The sequence below is a fragment of the Bombina bombina genome, unplaced genomic scaffold (assembly GCF_027579735.1).
Source record: "Bombina bombina isolate aBomBom1 unplaced genomic scaffold, aBomBom1.pri scaffold_497, whole genome shotgun sequence".
In the NCBI taxonomy this organism is placed as follows: domain Eukaryota; kingdom Metazoa; phylum Chordata; class Amphibia; order Anura; family Bombinatoridae; genus Bombina; species Bombina bombina.
In genome coordinates, this window is record NW_026511677.1 from 40,352 (window position 1) to 58,878 (window position 18,527).

Genomic DNA, 18,527 nt, shown 5'->3' on the forward strand with positions numbered 1-18,527 from the left:
TGGGAATGGTTAAATAAATGGGCTGATTGGCTGATAGGGACACCTTCCACAGTGTACAGGATCAAGCCTAAAATGAGAATGTGGGATTTAAAATTATTTTTAATTTTTTTAAAGTTAAAGGGACACTGTACCCAAAAATTTTCTTTCGTGATTCAGATTGAGCATGAAATTTTAAGCAACTTTCTAATTTACTCCTATTTACAAATGTTCTTCATTCTCTTGGTATCGTTATTTGAAATGCAAGAATGTAAGTTTAGATGCCGGCCCATTTTTGGTGATCAACCTGGGTTGTCCTTGCTGATTCGTGGATAAATTCATCCACCAATAAAAAAGTGCTGTCCAGAGTACTGAAACCAAAAAAAAGCTTAGATGCCTTCTTTTTCAAATAATGATAGCAAGTGAACGAAGAAAAATTGATAATAGGAGTAAATTAGAAAGTTGCTTAAAATTGCATGCTCTTTCTAAATTAAAAAATAAAAAATTGGGTACAGTGTCCCTTTAACATTATTATTCCTTTTAATAAAATAGTTATATTGCTATTACTCATAAAAAAAAAAAAATTGCAACACAGAAAAGAAAATTGCATTTCAGGTTTAGTTAAAGAAACATTAGTAATTTGAAAATGGTTTATCTTATTTTCTTTTCTGTAACCAATAAGAGAGAGCAATAAATGAGCCCATGCACTTATCAAGCAGTAATCGTGTAGAATGTTGCATTGTCAATGCTCTTAAAGGTACATAAAACAAACAAAACAATATTTCATGATTCAGATAGAGAATGCAATTTAAAAAAAAAGTTTCCAATTTATGTCTGTTATCAAATTTGCATTGTTCTCATGTTATTCTTTGTTGAAGTGATATCTAGATAGGTAGCGTGTTCATGTCTGGAGCACTACATACAGGAAATAGTGCTGCCATCTTGTGCTCTTGTTAATGTATAACATTATTACAAAACTGCTGCCACATAATGCTCCAGACACGTGCCCGCTTCTGTACTTGCCTTGCTGCTTTTCAACAAAGGATAACAAAAAACAAAGAAAAGTTTATGAATAGAAGTACATTGAAAAGTTGTTTAAAATTGTATGTTCTATCTGAAATTTGAAAGAAAGTTTTTTGGGTTTTATGTCCCTTTAACACTGCAAGACACATTCCAGTGCTCAATGTGGGAAAAAAACACAGTTTTGGGAGATAAAAGATATGAAAAGCTGACGAAAATTAGTGAAATTATGTTTTATTCTACACATAATTAAATACTTTTTGGCAATTACGTTTTTTTTAATAAGCGAATATATTTTTGATCTGAAACTTTGGTCAAACACTTAGATGATTTAAAGATTAAATAATGAGTTCTGAATATATTTGTCAGTAGTGTCTGAATCACGGCTATAGATATCCATCAGAACATAACATGTGTCTATAGAAGATCCAACCAAACTACAGACCAGGAGCCACATACTATCCTCCGAAAGGGTTTTGTGTGGCCCCGAGCCTAACTGCACCAAAAACAGACATTATTAATTTGTTGCCAAAAAAGCAACTGTACATTTCTCATTGGATAATTAAATGTGTATATGTAATAAGTGTTATAAATCTGAGTAGTATTTACAGTTAGGTTAAAGGGACACTGTACCCAAATTTTCTCTTTTGTAATTCAGAAAGAGCATGCAATTTTAAGCAACTTTCTAATTTACTCCTATTATCAAATTTTCTTCGTTCTCTTGCTATCATTATTTGAAAAAGAAGGCATCTAAGCTTTTTTTGGTTTCAGTACTCTGGACAGCACTTGAATGAATTTATCCACCAATCAGCAAGGACAACCCAGGTTGTTCACCAAAAATGGGCCAGCATCTAAACTTACATTCTTGCATTTCAAATAAATATACCAAGAGAATGAAGAAAATTTGATAATAGGAGTAACTTAGAAAGTTGCTTAAAATTTCATGCTCAATCTGAATCACGAAAGAAAATTTTTGGGTACAGTGTCCCTTTAATTAATAGCAGTAATTTTCTACCTACTGTGTTGTAACTACACATTTGTTTATAATATAATTTTCTTTTAAGGTATTATCTTTATCGTCCCCTTCCACGGGCCATACAAAAATGTTTGGCACCCATGGTCTAAATAGCGTAACAAAGGACTTCTCAAATTTAAGAGGCTTCACCATTGTTAGTGAATCTAGACGGTAAATCTTTTATTTTATTTGAACTTTTAGTGACTTTTATTGAGGTTTATAGGAGCAATAGATTTTCTGTTCATACATAGTTTCAGCAACTATACTTTACATGAATATGTTTAATGAAATAAGATTCATAGAAAAAAAATGAAACATACTTAAGACAGACACAATTTCCAATATTTAATTGGAAAGATGAAATGTAATTTTATTCAACACAAATGATAATGAATAAAAAACAAACAAACAATTCCATAAATGCTTTTACATAGCACACATTTCTATTACAGTGCTATCACATATAAACAAATTGTTATGTACAAAATTATATCATAATATAGGGGGGGGGGGGGGAATTCTCATGGTTAGTTTTAATTTTATAAAACTTTTAAAATTAACCCAGTTTGTTCTTTTAAGGACAATTTTAATTTAGGTACAGCAGTAGTTCACAGACGAAAATATTTTATTTCACAATTTTGGCTCTACTTTGCATATCTAATTTTTTTTTTCTTCAATCAAATTAATTTTAAAGATATATACATTTCAAGGCCATAGTTTTTTTTTCATTTTTTTTAGTATTTTGTTTCATACATTTACAAAGATAGAGTACCCGTTTTTGTTTCTAACATTTCAGAAAGTGCTTTTGATTTTTCAACTTTAAGAATTTTTCTCCATTGGTCTTCACTAATGCAGCTAAACATTTTTAAAATCTTGAAAAGATCATTCCTAAATTTAACTCCCACAAAAACATAAATAAATGGATTCATACAGCAATGAAGGAAAGCAATGCTCTGAGTCACTTTATATGCAATGTCTAGATTTTTGGAAATCATACAATCTGCAACTGTGGCATTTGAAGCATCCCATGCCTTAACTATAAGCAGACTATTATAAGGTAGCTGAGAAAGTACAAATACGGTTAATAAAGCAAAAATTACTTTAAGTGCTTTATGCTTTTGAAAACTTTTGGCTTGTACAAGAGTTGGAATAATCATTGAATAACAGAATATCATGATCACAAAGGGAATGCAAAAGGCAACTGTGACTTTCAAACCAAGAGCAATGACTTTTAGTGACTTGCGTATCTCAACAGGATAAGACATAGTACAATAGTATTTGGAATATGAGTCTTCCTTTACATTACTATATAATATCTCAGGTAGACTTAGAATTACTGCAAGAGTCCATACAAAAATACATATACATTTACTAAAGAAAATTCTCCTGGTTCTGTGTTTTTGTGCTTTTGTAGCCTGGACTATGGCAATGTATCTATCAACACTAATGCAGGCTAGTAACATCATTCCACTGTACACATTTATTGTATACATACTGTTAACGATTTTACAAAGAGCCGTCTTAAAAATCCAGTCATGTGAAGCAGATATTGCCCAGAAAGGCAGAGTTACTAGAAAAAGGAGGTCAGCGATTGCTAAATTTATAAGGTAGGTGTCTGTGATAGTTTTTAACCTTCTGTAATACACATATATAATAATTACCAGGCCATTTCCAAGTAGGCCAAGAAAAAATACACACCAATAAATTGGAGGCAGAAAAGATGCAGCAAAGTTTCTGACAAAACTTTTCTCACAAAAGGATCCTGGGTCATCCAAAAAGTAGTCCGGTGTAACAAGCATGTAACCGTCTTCATTTTCTGCGTCTGTTAGGATCTGGGTTTCCTAAATTTGAGAGCGTGGTGTTAAACTATATTATATAATCATCTTGAAAAATAAATGTAAAACAAAAATACATTATATCTATACATACTATACAAATGCAAATTGACTTATTTCAGTGTTTCTATTATTATTGAAATAAAAAAAAAAACAAGTTACAGAAAAATTAAAAATTATACCTATGTAAAAGCAATGATACTGAGGTTAGTAAACCCTTTTGTTTATTAATAGGTATATTAGAGGTTCATTTCTGCTTAAACTATATTAATATTTTTTATTATTAATTTTATTATTATTAGCAGTAGTAGTAGAAGTAATAATAATTTTATTTATTCTTATCTTGTTTTTAATTTTTTGATAGTGTTATTTTTCCTTTATATTGGGTGTTCTGTCTGCATTAGTAATAATGATTGGGGAAACCTATTCATCTATTGTTTTTATTTCAGGAATCTTTAGGGTTATTTTTGATGTACTTTTTCTGTGTACAGGTAGCCCTCAGTTTATGCTGGGGTTAGGTTCCAGAAGGAATGGTTGTAAATCGAAACCATTGTAAATTGAAACCCAGTTTATAATGTAAGTTAATGGGAAGTGAGGGAGATAGGTTCCAGGCCCCTCTCAAAATTGTCATAAGTAACAGCTAATACATTATTTTTAAAGCTTTGAAATGAAAACTTTAAATGCTAAACCTAATAAAATAACACAACACAGAATATATAATTAAACTAAGTTAAATGAACAAAAACATTTGCTAAACAGCATTATAAACCTAATAAAATAATCACACAACACAGACTTCACTTGCATTTTTCTGCAAACAGTTCTTTCTATGCATTCCAATCTTGACTGATTTATCGACAGGAAGATCTTGTTCCTTTGAAATCTGCTCGATAGCTCAGGTGTGGTTAAACTGATTAATTTCAGCTTGCTTGGCTTTTCTGCAACACAAGCGGACAGCTCCACCTACTGGCTATTTTAATAAATGCACTGCTTCTCAATGGTTTTCAATAGCAGTCACATGACTGGAAAAAAAGGTTGTTATTCTGAAACGGTGTAAATTGAACCGTTGTAAAACGAGGACCACCTGTATATATATATATATATATATATATATATATATATATATATATATATATATATATATATATATAATTTTTTTTTTTTTTTAAAGATATGTATGATTAAATTGTTTATTGGAATTTAATTTTGAGTTTCATTTCTGTAATGGTTTTTGTGCTTGAGGAGTTATGTTTACAAAGCCCCATTGATTTCATTGTCATCTATAGGAATTTTACATAAGGGGCAGCAAATATCACAATGTACAAACTATAATAATCAATGTAGATGCATGTGTACAGTATGCATTTACAGTTCTATCTATCACTGGATACATAATTACCAAATGAGATTTAAATAGTCATAGAGATATCTTTACACCTTTACTAGGATGATTTAAATATAAATGTATTAGTTTATTTTTAGTAGAGGAACAAATTGTGCTGCCTGGATCAAGACTGATGCCCCCAAACCATCTATTACAGTCTGAACTAAGTATTTAGGTGTAGGCACTAAATAGCAAAGACATCTAAATAGTAATTATGAACAAATATAAAGTCACTCATTAGATATACAGATTTAAAACAACAACAACAATAAAAACAACAAAATGAATAAAATAAATCCAATGATCAAAATGTATTATTCTGCAGTCTCTGTATATTATACACCTAAATAGATAGGAAAAGTTATTTGTCCCCTTTAAAATGTAACATCATATACTGTATACTATTACACCCTGTATCTGAAGAAAAGTATTGTTGTACTATGTTTTTTCTAATGGGATTATAAAATTATTCTATGATATTTTTGGGTGTATAATATACAGAGACTGCTCATATAAGTAGGATTAAGAACATTCTAGGGCTCTAAGGTATATTATGTATATTGGTTGAGATTATAGAGGCTGTATTTATATTTTAAAGTGAGTTTTAGATACAGATTTCAGATGAGAGAGCGTGTGTTTTAAAAACCTCATCGATGTGCATGACAAGGCATTCTCATCATGCACATCTGTCCTGCAGTGAGGATAACTAACACAGGTTCACTATCCAGGAAAGTCCTTCTGATCCAGATCCTGGGGAACCCCTAACTGCATATGGGGAAAAGGAGACTACATTCCCATTTGCTGTTTCTGCACTGCAGACTGTGTGATGTCACAAGGGGCATGACTACTTGCTAAAGCAGGGCTGAGGGAAAAGGCTTTGGAAGCTTGAATCTCAGTCCCTAGGCGACTTACAAGTGACTCTCATTTGAAATGAAGGTGTGCATGCCCCTGTAAGTTGCAGATGATTGCTGTAAAAAATTAAGAATCTGTTTATCCTCTCTGCTTTGGCTAGAGGCGCAAGTGAACCCTCATTTGAAATAGGGGAGTCTGCCCTTTCAAATAAGTGGTCACATGGTCACTATGGGGTTGATCACAGTCTAATTTATAACAATTAGTGGTAAGTTGATGGCTGCATATGAGCTTTTTTTTTATTTAACGTGATCACAAAGAGCCATTTTAATTTTTTTATTGGCAGCACTTTTTTATTATTGTTTCCGTTAACAACAGTCCTCTGTTTAACGTGTGCAAGTCCTGTTTTTCTGATCACAATCCAAAGTTATAATAGTTAATACATTTACGGTCTATTTTTCAGTTATTGAATTTCACAGACAAATTGACATGATAAACCCCACACACTTTTCAACATACCAAGCACCCATGCACACTATACCGATATTATTAAAAAACCCTTATAAAGGAATACACAAGTATCACTATGCTTATGCAGCACAACCGGTTAACTGCACACACGTAATCTATTAGCATCACTACACACTATTAATAGGGATAAATCAACGTACAGGCCTTTCAACCTGTTATGTAATTGTTAAACCCAGAAAATTGCCTTTTTTCTGTTAATCATACTCATTTGATTTGTGGATTATGAAATCAGGAGATTAATGTGGCAGATAAAAAAAAAATCGTATGAAAAACGCAAAATTTGTATTCAAATTACACAAAATTGTTAACAGTTCTGTTACGATTTATTATGCACCATAGCAATACAAATTTGTCCTGCATATTTTTGTGCGAATGGTTAAATTATTTGTTTTGTATGATTTTCATTGTGCACTTTTGTATTGTATGCATCTCCTGTCCCATACACACTAATATCTACATACCTCCCGAACACACTCAAGCCTAGATATCTGAAGAAAATTCTAGGGAACATAGAACTCAAACAGGGCAGAGTGATTCTAGCAGGAGACTTTAATATGGTATGGGATGACAAATTAGATAGGAAAGCTAAACCTGCCAAAACAAAACACCCTATGTGGTGCAAGTGGTAGATTCAGAACTTTAATGACATAATACAGTTACTTTGATATATGGCAGTCGTTTCACCCTTCGGAGAGGGATTACACCCACTTTTCTCACCTGCATGCCACCTATTCGAGACTCGACTACATCTTTTCCCATGCGGATGCTCTTGATTTGGTAAACTCGGCCACCATTTCTATCTGTCACTGGTCGGATCATGACCAACTCCTGATTGACATACACTCCCTTGACACAGCCCAGTCCAGGCCCCCTTGGAGACTCCCCCACCACATTCTCTCAGACATCCCTTTCAGGGAAGAACTGAGAAAGTAAATTGTATTTACCATTAGGACAAATAAGAAACCCCCAGCTTAGGGATGACACAATATGGGGGGGCTTTTAAGGCCACCATAAGAGGCCTCATCATAAAAAAACAAGCGTCCTTGCGGAAACAGGCAAGTCTATCTCTCTCACAGGTGTACTGCAAACTAAGGGAACTAGAACAACAACAGTGTACATCTGATACACTAGGCCTGAGGGACAAAATTAAAGAAATTAGGCTCCACATCAGTCAGATTGAGTTTAAAAGGACCCAAGCTAACCTCTTCAAACTAAAACAAACCATGTACGCCAAAGGTAACAAAGCTGATACCATCCTAGCCAACAGACTTAGTCAGCGGGTGGGCGCCTCTCGAATCCACATTATTAAAAAAGGAGATCAGAGCTTTAGACTCCATTCCCAAAATAGGTCAGCAATTTAGTGAATAGTATTCATCACTGTATAATATACATAAGGAGCCTACTAATCCTGCCTCTCCTGAGGCTATAAGCTCTTTCTTAAACTCTCTACATCTTCCCTCCCTTAACACAGATCAAAAAGAGTCCCTTACTAGCCCCTTCTCACTCCAAGAGATAAAACGTGTCATTAAAAATGTAAAACCTCTTAAAGCCCCCGGACCTGGTGGGTATACAGCAATTTTTTAGAAAACTTACATACAGGAAATATCCCCGTTGCTGTTTAGTTTTTTCAATCTAGCAAACACTGAAGGCGTTTTTCACAAAGAGTTCCTCGAGGCGACCATAATTACCATCCCCAAACCAGATAAAGACCCAGTGCTTTGCACAAATTACAGACCGATCTTATTGATCAACTCGGATGTTAAGATCTACTCTAAATTAATAGCAAACAGAATTACTAACCTGTTACCTGACCTCATAGATTCCGATCAGGTGGGATTTATTCCGGTTAGGGAGGGCCCAGATAACACCAGGAGACTGTTAAATATTCTTACGGAATCTAATAGATTAAATAGGCCCATAGAAGTAATTTTACTCGATGCTGAGAAAGCGTTCGACCGGCTTCGTTGGGAGTACTTATGGAAGCTCCTGGAAACTTTTCAGTTTCCTGTACGAATGATCCAGGCCATTAAGGCACTTTACTCTCACCCTATAGCCTCGATTAGAGGACTGGGATTCAGCTCACCCCCTTCCCCATTTCCAAAGGGACGCGACAGGGGTGCCCCCTTTCTCGTCTGCTATTTGCGCTAGCGATAGAGCCACTGGCAGCTCAAATCAGAAAAGACGGTGCTCTTGAGGGAATAACCATTCATGGAATGGCCAATAAGGTGGCACTTTTTGCCAATGACACGACAGTCTTTTCCTCCAAACCTTTACAAACCATCCCTAGACTTTTGGAAACCTTAGAGAAGTTTGGTAGTCTCTCCCACTTTAAACTTAACCAAAATAAAACAGAGGTATTTCTGAGGGGTTTTCCCGATGAAGTGGCCAAATGTATACAAGATCAATATGTTTGTCATCAGGACCTCCCATTTCACACACTTAGGAGTTGTCACATGAAATCCCTACAAATGTTAAAGCTAATTATCAGCCTCTTCTGTCGGAACTTAGATCCCTAAAACATAAATGGAACTGCAAATCTGTATCATGGCTGGGGAGAGTAGCAGCCCTTAAAATGAGCTTTCTCCCCAAGCTGACTTACTTATTTAGGTGCCTACTTCAGTTTCAAAGTGAATGTACCAGATACATATGGCAAGGCAAGCCCCCTAGGATTGTGCATAAAACCCTCCAATACCCTAGAGTGCATCCCCATCCATAACCCGATAATTTGAGGCAGCGATGCTCACACATTTCACAATGGGTCATCGATTCCAACAGCAAGTGGAGGTCATTAGAACAGGCCTCGTTACCCCACCAAGTGTCCTTGAAAGACCTTATATGGACCCCCCACGCTGTAGAAGGACTCTAGCAATAGACAACATTATCCTCAAAGAATGTCTGACCACATGGGAACAACTTAGGCACTATGAACATATAGCACCCCACCCTTCCCCTATCACATCCATCTCTGTTCTCCTAATGGGTCTACCCGATTCACATGCTGCCACATGGGCATTTTGAGGGTGGCAGACATGTGGTCAACCAGTCAGGCAGACTCATTTACTACACTACACCAGCTTAGAGCCACATTCCCAATCCCACACACACCAGAGTAACAAGTCTGCTATCTAGTTGGAGGTTCCGGCCCTCTTCAACTCGCCAACTCACTCTTTGGGAGACTAGGTGGAAGCAGGGGCTCTGACTGGGGAAACCTATGTCCGTCCATTATAACTTAATGGATGGCGCCACACCAGACGATAAAGCCTCCCATATTCTAAAGTGGGAACAAAAACTTAACATATCCATACCTAGTAAAGACTGGCAGCACATGTTCACACTCACAAAACAAGCCCTTCATTGTGTCACCATATATGAGACATACTTTAAACTCCTCACCCATTGGTAATATGTCCCGACCAAATTAGCCAAACTGTTCCCCTCAACCATACCCCTATGTTGGACTGCAGTCAGATTGGTGATATGACACATATTTGGTGGAGCTGCCCCAAGGTTAAACCACTGTGGGGCGCTTGTTTCTCCCTACTTTCCAGTATTGGAATAGTATTACGTAGAGCCCTGGAGATAGCCCTACTTCATATAGGTACATGTAAGTTGCCTAGGTATCAAGGATATTTATGTATCTACCTTTTCTCTGCAGTAAAACTTTTGATAGCTAGATTCTGGAAAAAGTTGAACCCCCCGCCATGGTCAGATATAGTTAAGCTTATGGCATACATGTACTCAACGGAGAGGAATATTTTCTTTTCCGTTGGAAAAGTAGACTTATTTGAAATAATATGGGCTGAGTGGAAATCCAGGTTTGACACCCACTGGCTTCCGAGCCTAGACACATAGGGATCACCACATCCAGCTCTAAGGGAATCTCCCATGCCCCTATTCTCCTATATACAAGGAGTATTACTACTACTAAGCTCAAAACTTCCAGATTATCTTTGATAGAATGTGGGACAACACTCCTCTGCTTCCCCTGAGCCTCCCACTACCACCCTACCCCCTTCTCATCCCTTCCCTTTTCCCCCCACCCCCAATTGGAACACATCTATATATCTTCTCATATTCTTATTGTTTCTTACCTCTGTTCCTGTGTATTACTTTATTTTGTGGCAGAGGTAATGAGTTAACCCAGATGCGGGTTACATTAGCATTCTTTTTATTGCTCTTTTTTCTTTTATTATGCTTCTAAGTTTATGCGATGTGTTGAGCACCGTAAGGTGCATCACTGTTTATTTACTTTGAAAATCAAATCAAATATATTATAAAAAAAGAAAAAGAAAATTGGACACCCTGTTTTCAGGGTAATATAGTGGCTTTATAGAATTCCACCAGGGAAATAGAAGAATTGGTGAGTATTCTTATATAATCTCGCCAACCCAGAGACTTTTAGATCATCGGCCCATACACATAATACCTCTCACATGTAAAAGAGGATTGCCCATAATCAAATGAGTGGTTTCATAGAAGTAGCAATCACCTGTAAAAGGGGCCATTGTACCCCAAAATAAGCACTACAATGGGGGCAAGTGACACCTCTTTTTAAAGAGGCAAAGCCACTCTCAAAGTAATCACCAGTCAGAGCATTTGCTCTGTTTTAGCCCATCCAATTAGATGCCTGCAACAGACATTCTGAAATCCTGAGCCATGTGCTGCCCAGCAGCTATATTTTTACATATAAGCTGCCAGACGTAGAAACTACATTTTATTCTATACAGTTTGCATATCGCAAGTGTATTACGTATGTACGGTATCTAGTGAAGTTTAGTATAAACTAAAGATTCTGTATCTTGGTTTTGTTTGTATGTCATGTGTCTGTGGTCGTATTGAAATTGGCACACAATTATCAGTTGCCATGTTCACTCTGCAGCTGTTTGCTTTTAGTGTCAGAGATGCAAATCTCTTATGTACGTAATGGAAAACACTTTTTTAGGGCTGACTATCTATTTGTTATCAATATGGTTGAAACGCTGTAGATGAAACAGATGTTAGGTGAAGATGCCACATCTAAGGCACAATGATGCAATCTGAAAAGTAGGTAGTGAAAGTCTCAGTTACTTGGCAGACAAAAAAAAATAGAATGTTAGTGTTTTTGCTTACAATGAATTTATGCAAATTGAAAATAACTGGAATACATTTATTAACCAGGGTATATAACAAAATGTAAATATGCAAATAATGTTTACTTTATGTAACAAAACAAAAACATGTATATCAATTAACCTTTTCCGATGTAAACAAATTGAAATCACATGATTGTGTGATTTCAGTGATGGGATCGGGTCTGGGGGAAGTGCCTATGATGCTAGGCACGCCCTCCAGCCCACGATTCCATTAACCAAGCCTCTATGGCTTCAGGACAATAGGACGTTCCATGCTGTCCTAATGGCGCTAAAGCCCTGCACAGTTAAGACAGCATGGAACGTTCTAATGGCGGGAAGGGGTTAAATTGATTTATTTTCATTATATGACAATAACTGAACATTATTATTTTTAAGTAACATTAAAAGAACAGTAAAGTCAAAATTAAACTATCACGATTACGATAAAGCATGTAATTTTAAACAACTTTCACATTTATGCATATTATAAAATTTGCTTGTACTCTCAGTATCCTTTGTTGAAATGCATACCTATGTATGCTCAGAGCTGCAGTGCATTACTGGGAGTTAGTTGGCGATTAGTGGCTGCATATATATGCCTCTTGTCAGTGGCTCATTAGATGTGTTTAGCTCCTAGTAGTGCATTGCTGCTCCTAGGTTTATGCTTCAACAAAGGGTAACAAGAGAACAAGATAAATAGATAAAATAAAGTTGATTAAAAATGCATGTCCAATCTGAATAATGAAATTTTAATTTTGACTTTTGTTTTTACAGAATTTGCTTTTTTAGAGAATGTGGGCTATAAGGAAATGCTTGTGTGCAACTATTCTCTAGGGACATTGCTACCTGACTGATATGAACAACACCCAGAGCTTTCTTGGTGGTCTGTGACACAAACATAAAACCAGAAAATATTTTTTTTTTTTTTCATCACATGAACATCTGTTCTGCAGAAAATTATCTCTTTTTGAAGGAGCAAAGATAAAAAAATAATTGAATCTTGCTATTGTCAGCATTTATATGTGAACATTTATATCTCACAGCAGTAAAGGGTTTTCCATTTAGTCATTTGATAAACGAATATATAACAATCACAATTTCCCCCAAAAATGTGGTCAACAAAGACACCTGTGTTTTTGTATCTTTTTTTTTAGTAGTTGTCATTGAACAGTTTGCCAAGGTGAAAAATTACTTTTTTGTTGGCCATACATCTACGTTATAATGTAAAAAAAAACCTTCAAGATTCACAACATAACATATAGTTTGAGGAAATGAATGACAGATTTATGTATTTTTTCTCACAGCTTCCTCTTATATTTGTGAGAATGGTATCTGAGAAGCAGGATGGTTAGAAACAGGTGTGCAGTCTGTGTAATAATTCATTGGTTAAATAGGAATAGAAAGACATATCACTTCGATACATGTACCTGAATACACACATAATTGTTATATATTTAAAAAAAACTAAACAAAACCTTTTACTGTAAATATACTGTAATTTAGAAGTCCTGCATGTTTAGTAGCTTCAAGGAATGGCAAATTTCTTTTTTCTTTTTTTTTTTTTTAAATTTAATCAATTAAAGGGACATAAAAATGTTTTTTATGATTCAGAGAGTGTAAAATAAACCTTTCAGATTTAATTCTATTATCAAATTTACTTTGCTCATTTGGTATCCTTTGTTGAAAAGCAAGTAGGGAGGAGCGTGCACGTGACTAGAACAATATATGGCAGAAGTGTTATAACTATGTTATTCATTTGCAAGAACAGTAGGTGGCAGTAGTGGTTCCTGTCATACGAAAAAAGAACAAAGGATGTGGGGAAAGCAATAAGACAATCTGCATAAAGAACCTCTTAGTGAAACAATTGGTAATATATGGTGTTAATTATATTAATGTTAGGTTTTATGCCCCAGGGTGTAAGCAAGAAAAACACAATTATCAGGTTATCAGAGGACCCCCTCTGAGGAAGCGTTCTTGTGAAACGCGCGTTGGGGGTTACTAGGAGAAGACTTGTCTCTCCATTTTTAACTTGCTTACCTGAATCCTATGATTTAACGTATATCCTTATTTGCGCAGTTGATACTCAGCAGTTCAGATATTCTCTGTAATATTACAATTAAAGCAGCTCCCGGATTGAAGGGGCTTAGCTGATATTTATTCTTTGTCTGCTGTAGTATTCTCACAATTTATTTACTCATATACAGGTAGTTATCATTTTGGTGGATCATTCAGGTTCAAGTGTTAATAGTTTACGTTGCTGGTATGAATAGTTTTGTGTATAAAATAATAAAGATTTAGTATGAATGTGTGTTTTCTAGTTGCAATATACTATCATTGTTGATATCCTTTTAAAGCAGGAACTCTTTAACCTAAAAACCCAGGGGAGAGCAATCTTTTTCAGTTGTATGCTCATTTATAATTACCTGATAATTGTGTTTCCTGTCATGTAGCGCTCCAGAATTGTGCAAGTTACCTATCTAGATCAGTGATTTTCAACCACTGTGTCGTGGCACACTAGTGTGCCGTGAGAGATCCTCAGGTGTGCCGCCGTAAATTGGTGCTTATCCTACACTGATTGTGAAACTCTTATACTGGTGCCCCCAAGGCTTTGGGACTTTAACAGTAGGATCACTTGAGCCCCAGTAGTTTCTGCTTTTGAGTTCAATACCATATATATATATATATATATATATATATATATATATATATATATATATATATATATATATATACTGTATTAGACTACAATGTGTGATTTTGTAAAATTTTGAGATGGTGGTGTGTCGCAGGATTTTTTAATATAAAAAAATGTGGCGTGGCAATAAAAAGATGAAAATCACTGATCTAGGTATCTCTTCAGCAAGGAATACCATAAGAAAAAAGTAAATTTGGTAACAGAAGTAAATTGAAAACTTTTTTTTAAGAGTGCATTCTCTGTCTAAATCACAAAAGAAAAATGTCCCTTTAAAGAGACAGTAAACACCTAATTACAAGACATTTCTGCCATCTTGCATAGAGCAACATATCATTCAAGTCTAAAAAGTTTTTAAAACAAATTAACATCTTGTATGCTGTAATGTTTTTCAATAGCCAAACTCAACCTACCACTTGCCTCATTTGGATGATCCAATTTGGGCTTGAATCAAGGCTATTAAAAAAAGTATATAGAATAGTTGTTTTACTACTCATACCTAAATAACATAATTTATACTTACCTGATAAATTCATTTCTTTCATGGTGATGAGAGTCCATGATCCATTACTTCTGGGAATTACTCTTCCCGACCACTAGGAGGAGGTAAAGATTCCCAAACCCCAAGAACTTGATAAAATCCCACCTCACCAGTACCTCAGTCTAACGTATAGCTAAACACAAAGAGCAAGGAAAAGTAATGAGCCAACAAAATAGGAGCAGGGAGAAAAAATGTGCGGACAAAAGGAAAAAAACAGGAATGGGGCACGTGAACTCTCACCACTATGAAAGAATTGAATTTAACAAGTAAACATAACTTATGTTTTCTTTCATACAAGTGATGAGGTTCCACGATCCAAGCTGTGGAGTCCATGAGTAATAACATAAAAGGGTGGGTTCAACATTTCACTGAAAAAAATAAATCCACGACCCTAAAAGAGCCTAAAAAGGCAATAAAAATTAGCCAACAAGCAAAAATATATCAACCTGAGAAAACTGCCTGAATGACACCCTACCAAAGGCTGCCTCAGAAGAAGCAAGAACATTAAAATGCATGTGCACATTTTTATGAGCCGTCCTTAATTTATTTTATAAAGGATCCTAAGAGAACTAAGCAATTTTGATAATATAAGTAAATTGAAAAGTTGTTTAACATTGCATGTTCTATCTGAATCATAGAAGTTTAATTTTGACTTTACTGTCCCTTTAATAATGGAAAAATGCAAGATTCTACATTTTTTCAAAGTAAGAATAGGCAGGCGACCTATTATTTAAATGGGAGAAGACTTCGCCAAACAGAGGAGGAAAGGTATTTGGGAGTAGCAATAGATAATAAGTTAAAGATGGGTGCACAATGCAGGGCAGTGGCTTCTAAGGCTAAGTTGAAACTAGCATGTATTATAAGAGGCATTGATGCAAGAGAGGAAAGCATAATAATGTCACTATATAAATTCCTGGTAAGACCTCACCTTGAGTATGGAGTGCAGTTCTGGGGACCAATCTCAAAACAGTAGTAGTAATGGTCAGAATGCATTAAACATTAATACATTTATCTATAAGATAGCATATAACAATATTAAACTTAATTTAATACTGGTACTACAATTTCAAATGACCCAGCTTCAAAGGCAGATTTAGGGACAGAATTAGAAATCTCCATAACTGCAATAAACTAATGATGAAATTAAATGCAGTTAAATGATAATATCCCCATTAAAAGTGCTCTTGAAGAAACAGAGACACTTACCCCTTATAAAAAAATGTCTTAAAAACAATTTGAAAAATCACTGATATGTATAAGTGAATCTTGTATCCAGACAGCACACTTGTACAGGGAGACCAATGCAAAGAAAATCCAGCAGCACAACAATGGTGAATAATCTTCCAAATTTATTAAGTACCTGGAGGTAAAACAATAAAAAAAAAAAATCTATAAAAGTCTAACAGTGTTACATACTCGTATTTCAACTGCATATTACATTTCATATCAAAATTTCAGAACAATACAAAATTTAATATTTACAAAAAGTAGTAGTGAGGGACAATTCTTCATCTCAACGTTCATATCTAGAAAAGGGATTTTTGTAGAATCTGTAAAATCACAAAAAGATATTAAAATCAATTTCACGGTTCATTCCTTTAGGATACAGACAATCTAGCCTATAAATCCACATAGATTCTCTCTTTTTTAAGATCAGTTCTCTGTCCCCACCTCTTCGTGGGACAGGGACATGGTCTATAATCTAAAATTTCAACTGAGCAATCGAATGGCCAAAGGTCAAAAAATGATTGGAGACAGGGGCATTAAAATCTTTACATCTAATGTTAGACTTATGTTGTATAATTCTATCCCTCACCCTTTGGGTGGTCTCTCCAATATAGATCCACCCACATGGGCATTTAATCAAGTAAATTGCATAATCGGTATTACAAGTGAAAAAGCCATACATTTTGTAAACTTTACCAGTTAAAGGATGTGAAAAATTCCGGCCCTTGGCCATGTTATTACAATTAACACACCCTAGACAGGGATAGCAGCCCAAACCTTTTCCAGAGATATATCCTTGTTTTAATTTCTTACTCCCTACATCTGCTCTTACAAGTTTATCTTTAATACTGGTACCTTTTCTATATGCTGGCATAGGACCATTAACAAAAACCATATTATCTGGATGACAATCTCTTAACAAGAACCAGTATTTATTAACAATTTTTTGTATTTTATAGCTTTGATTGCTTTACTCTGAAACAAAGATAATTCTACCTTCTCTATTGTCCACTTTATTCTTATTTACACTGGTTGATGTATCATTCTTAGCTCTTTTTATTTCATTGTTTATAAGGTCAACCGGATAGCCCCTATCTCTAAATTTCTCTCCCATCTCTTCTAATCTAGTTTCAATAAGTTGTTCATCAGATACAATTCTTTTAACTCTAGTCATCTGACTTCTCAGTAAAGATTTAATTAGAGAGAGTGGGTGCGCACTTGTATAGTGTAGTAGACTGTTCTTGTCTGTAGTCTTCCTATATAAATCTGTTTTAAGACTACCACCTTCCTTATAGACCAAAGTGTCTAAAAAATTGATAGATTGCTCATCCCAAGTAAGGGTAAATTTGATACATCTTGTGGCTCTATTCAGATCCTCCACAAACTCCAATAGAGATCCAATGTCGCCCCACCATATACCAAAGACATTGTCTATATAGCGCCACCAAGTGGCGCCATACAGAAGAAACATCTTATTTTGGTAAACAAACTTCTCCTCAAATGTTGACATAAATAAATTCGCATAGGTAGGGGCGACATTGGATCCCATTGCAGTACCCTTAACTTGCATATAAAAAATGTCCTCAAAAATAAAGTAGTTGCAATATATGATGATACTCAATAGGTTCAACAAAAATTCTTGCTGTTGGTCAGTATATATACCACTTGTTGCCAGAATATTTCTTACAGCGCCCAATCCGCCTTCATGTTCAATAGAGGTATATAGACTGACCACATCAAGACTATACAATATGCATCTATCTGGTGCCATAAGGTTCTGTATTTTATTTAGAAAATCTCCAGTATCTTTTATGTAGGAAGTAAATTGCTCAACAAATCCCCTCAGGATTTTGTCTAAATATATAGATATATTAGAGAAAATGGACTCAGTACTGGCCACTATAGGCCTCCCTGGTGGCTTGTCTAATTTTTTGTGCACTTTTGGTAAAGTGTAAAAAAAACGGGTATTATCCCATTTTCTATAAACAAAAACCTTTTAGTTTCATTATCGATTAACCCATTATTCATAGCATTTTCCAAACAACCAATTATTTCTCTCTGTATTGCCCATGTAGGATTATGATTCAGTAGCTGATATACTTCTGTATCACATAACTGTGATCTTATTTCATCTACATAATATCCCTTATTAAGTACCACCAAGGCACCAACCTTGTCGGCCTGCTTATAGATTGTCTCTTTCTTCCCTTTTAAAGTTACCAAGGCCTCTCTCTCTGCTTTTGCAAGATTATTTCTATTGATTGACTTGGTGTGTATTCCCTTTCTAATATAGACATTATCTCTCAATTTATTAATATCTTTACATACTAAGTCTATGTAGGTATC

The 18,527-nt window shown here is 35.1% G+C and overlaps 1 protein-coding gene across 1 annotated transcript in view; it reads right to left on the reverse strand.

Annotated features, from left to right (window-relative positions):
• Window positions 1-2,355: 2,355 nt before the first annotated feature.
• Window positions 2,356-18,527, reverse strand: part of LOC128643900 (C-C chemokine receptor type 9-like) — a 35,854-nt gene continuing 19,682 nt past the window's right edge. Inside the window, exon 3 of the mRNA XM_053696673.1 lies at window positions 2,356-3,852. Within this exon, the coding sequence (XP_053552648.1) occupies window positions 2,767-3,852 (1,086 nt within the window). The 3' untranslated portion in view covers window positions 2,356-2,766. The remainder of the gene's footprint in view (window positions 3,853-18,527) is intronic.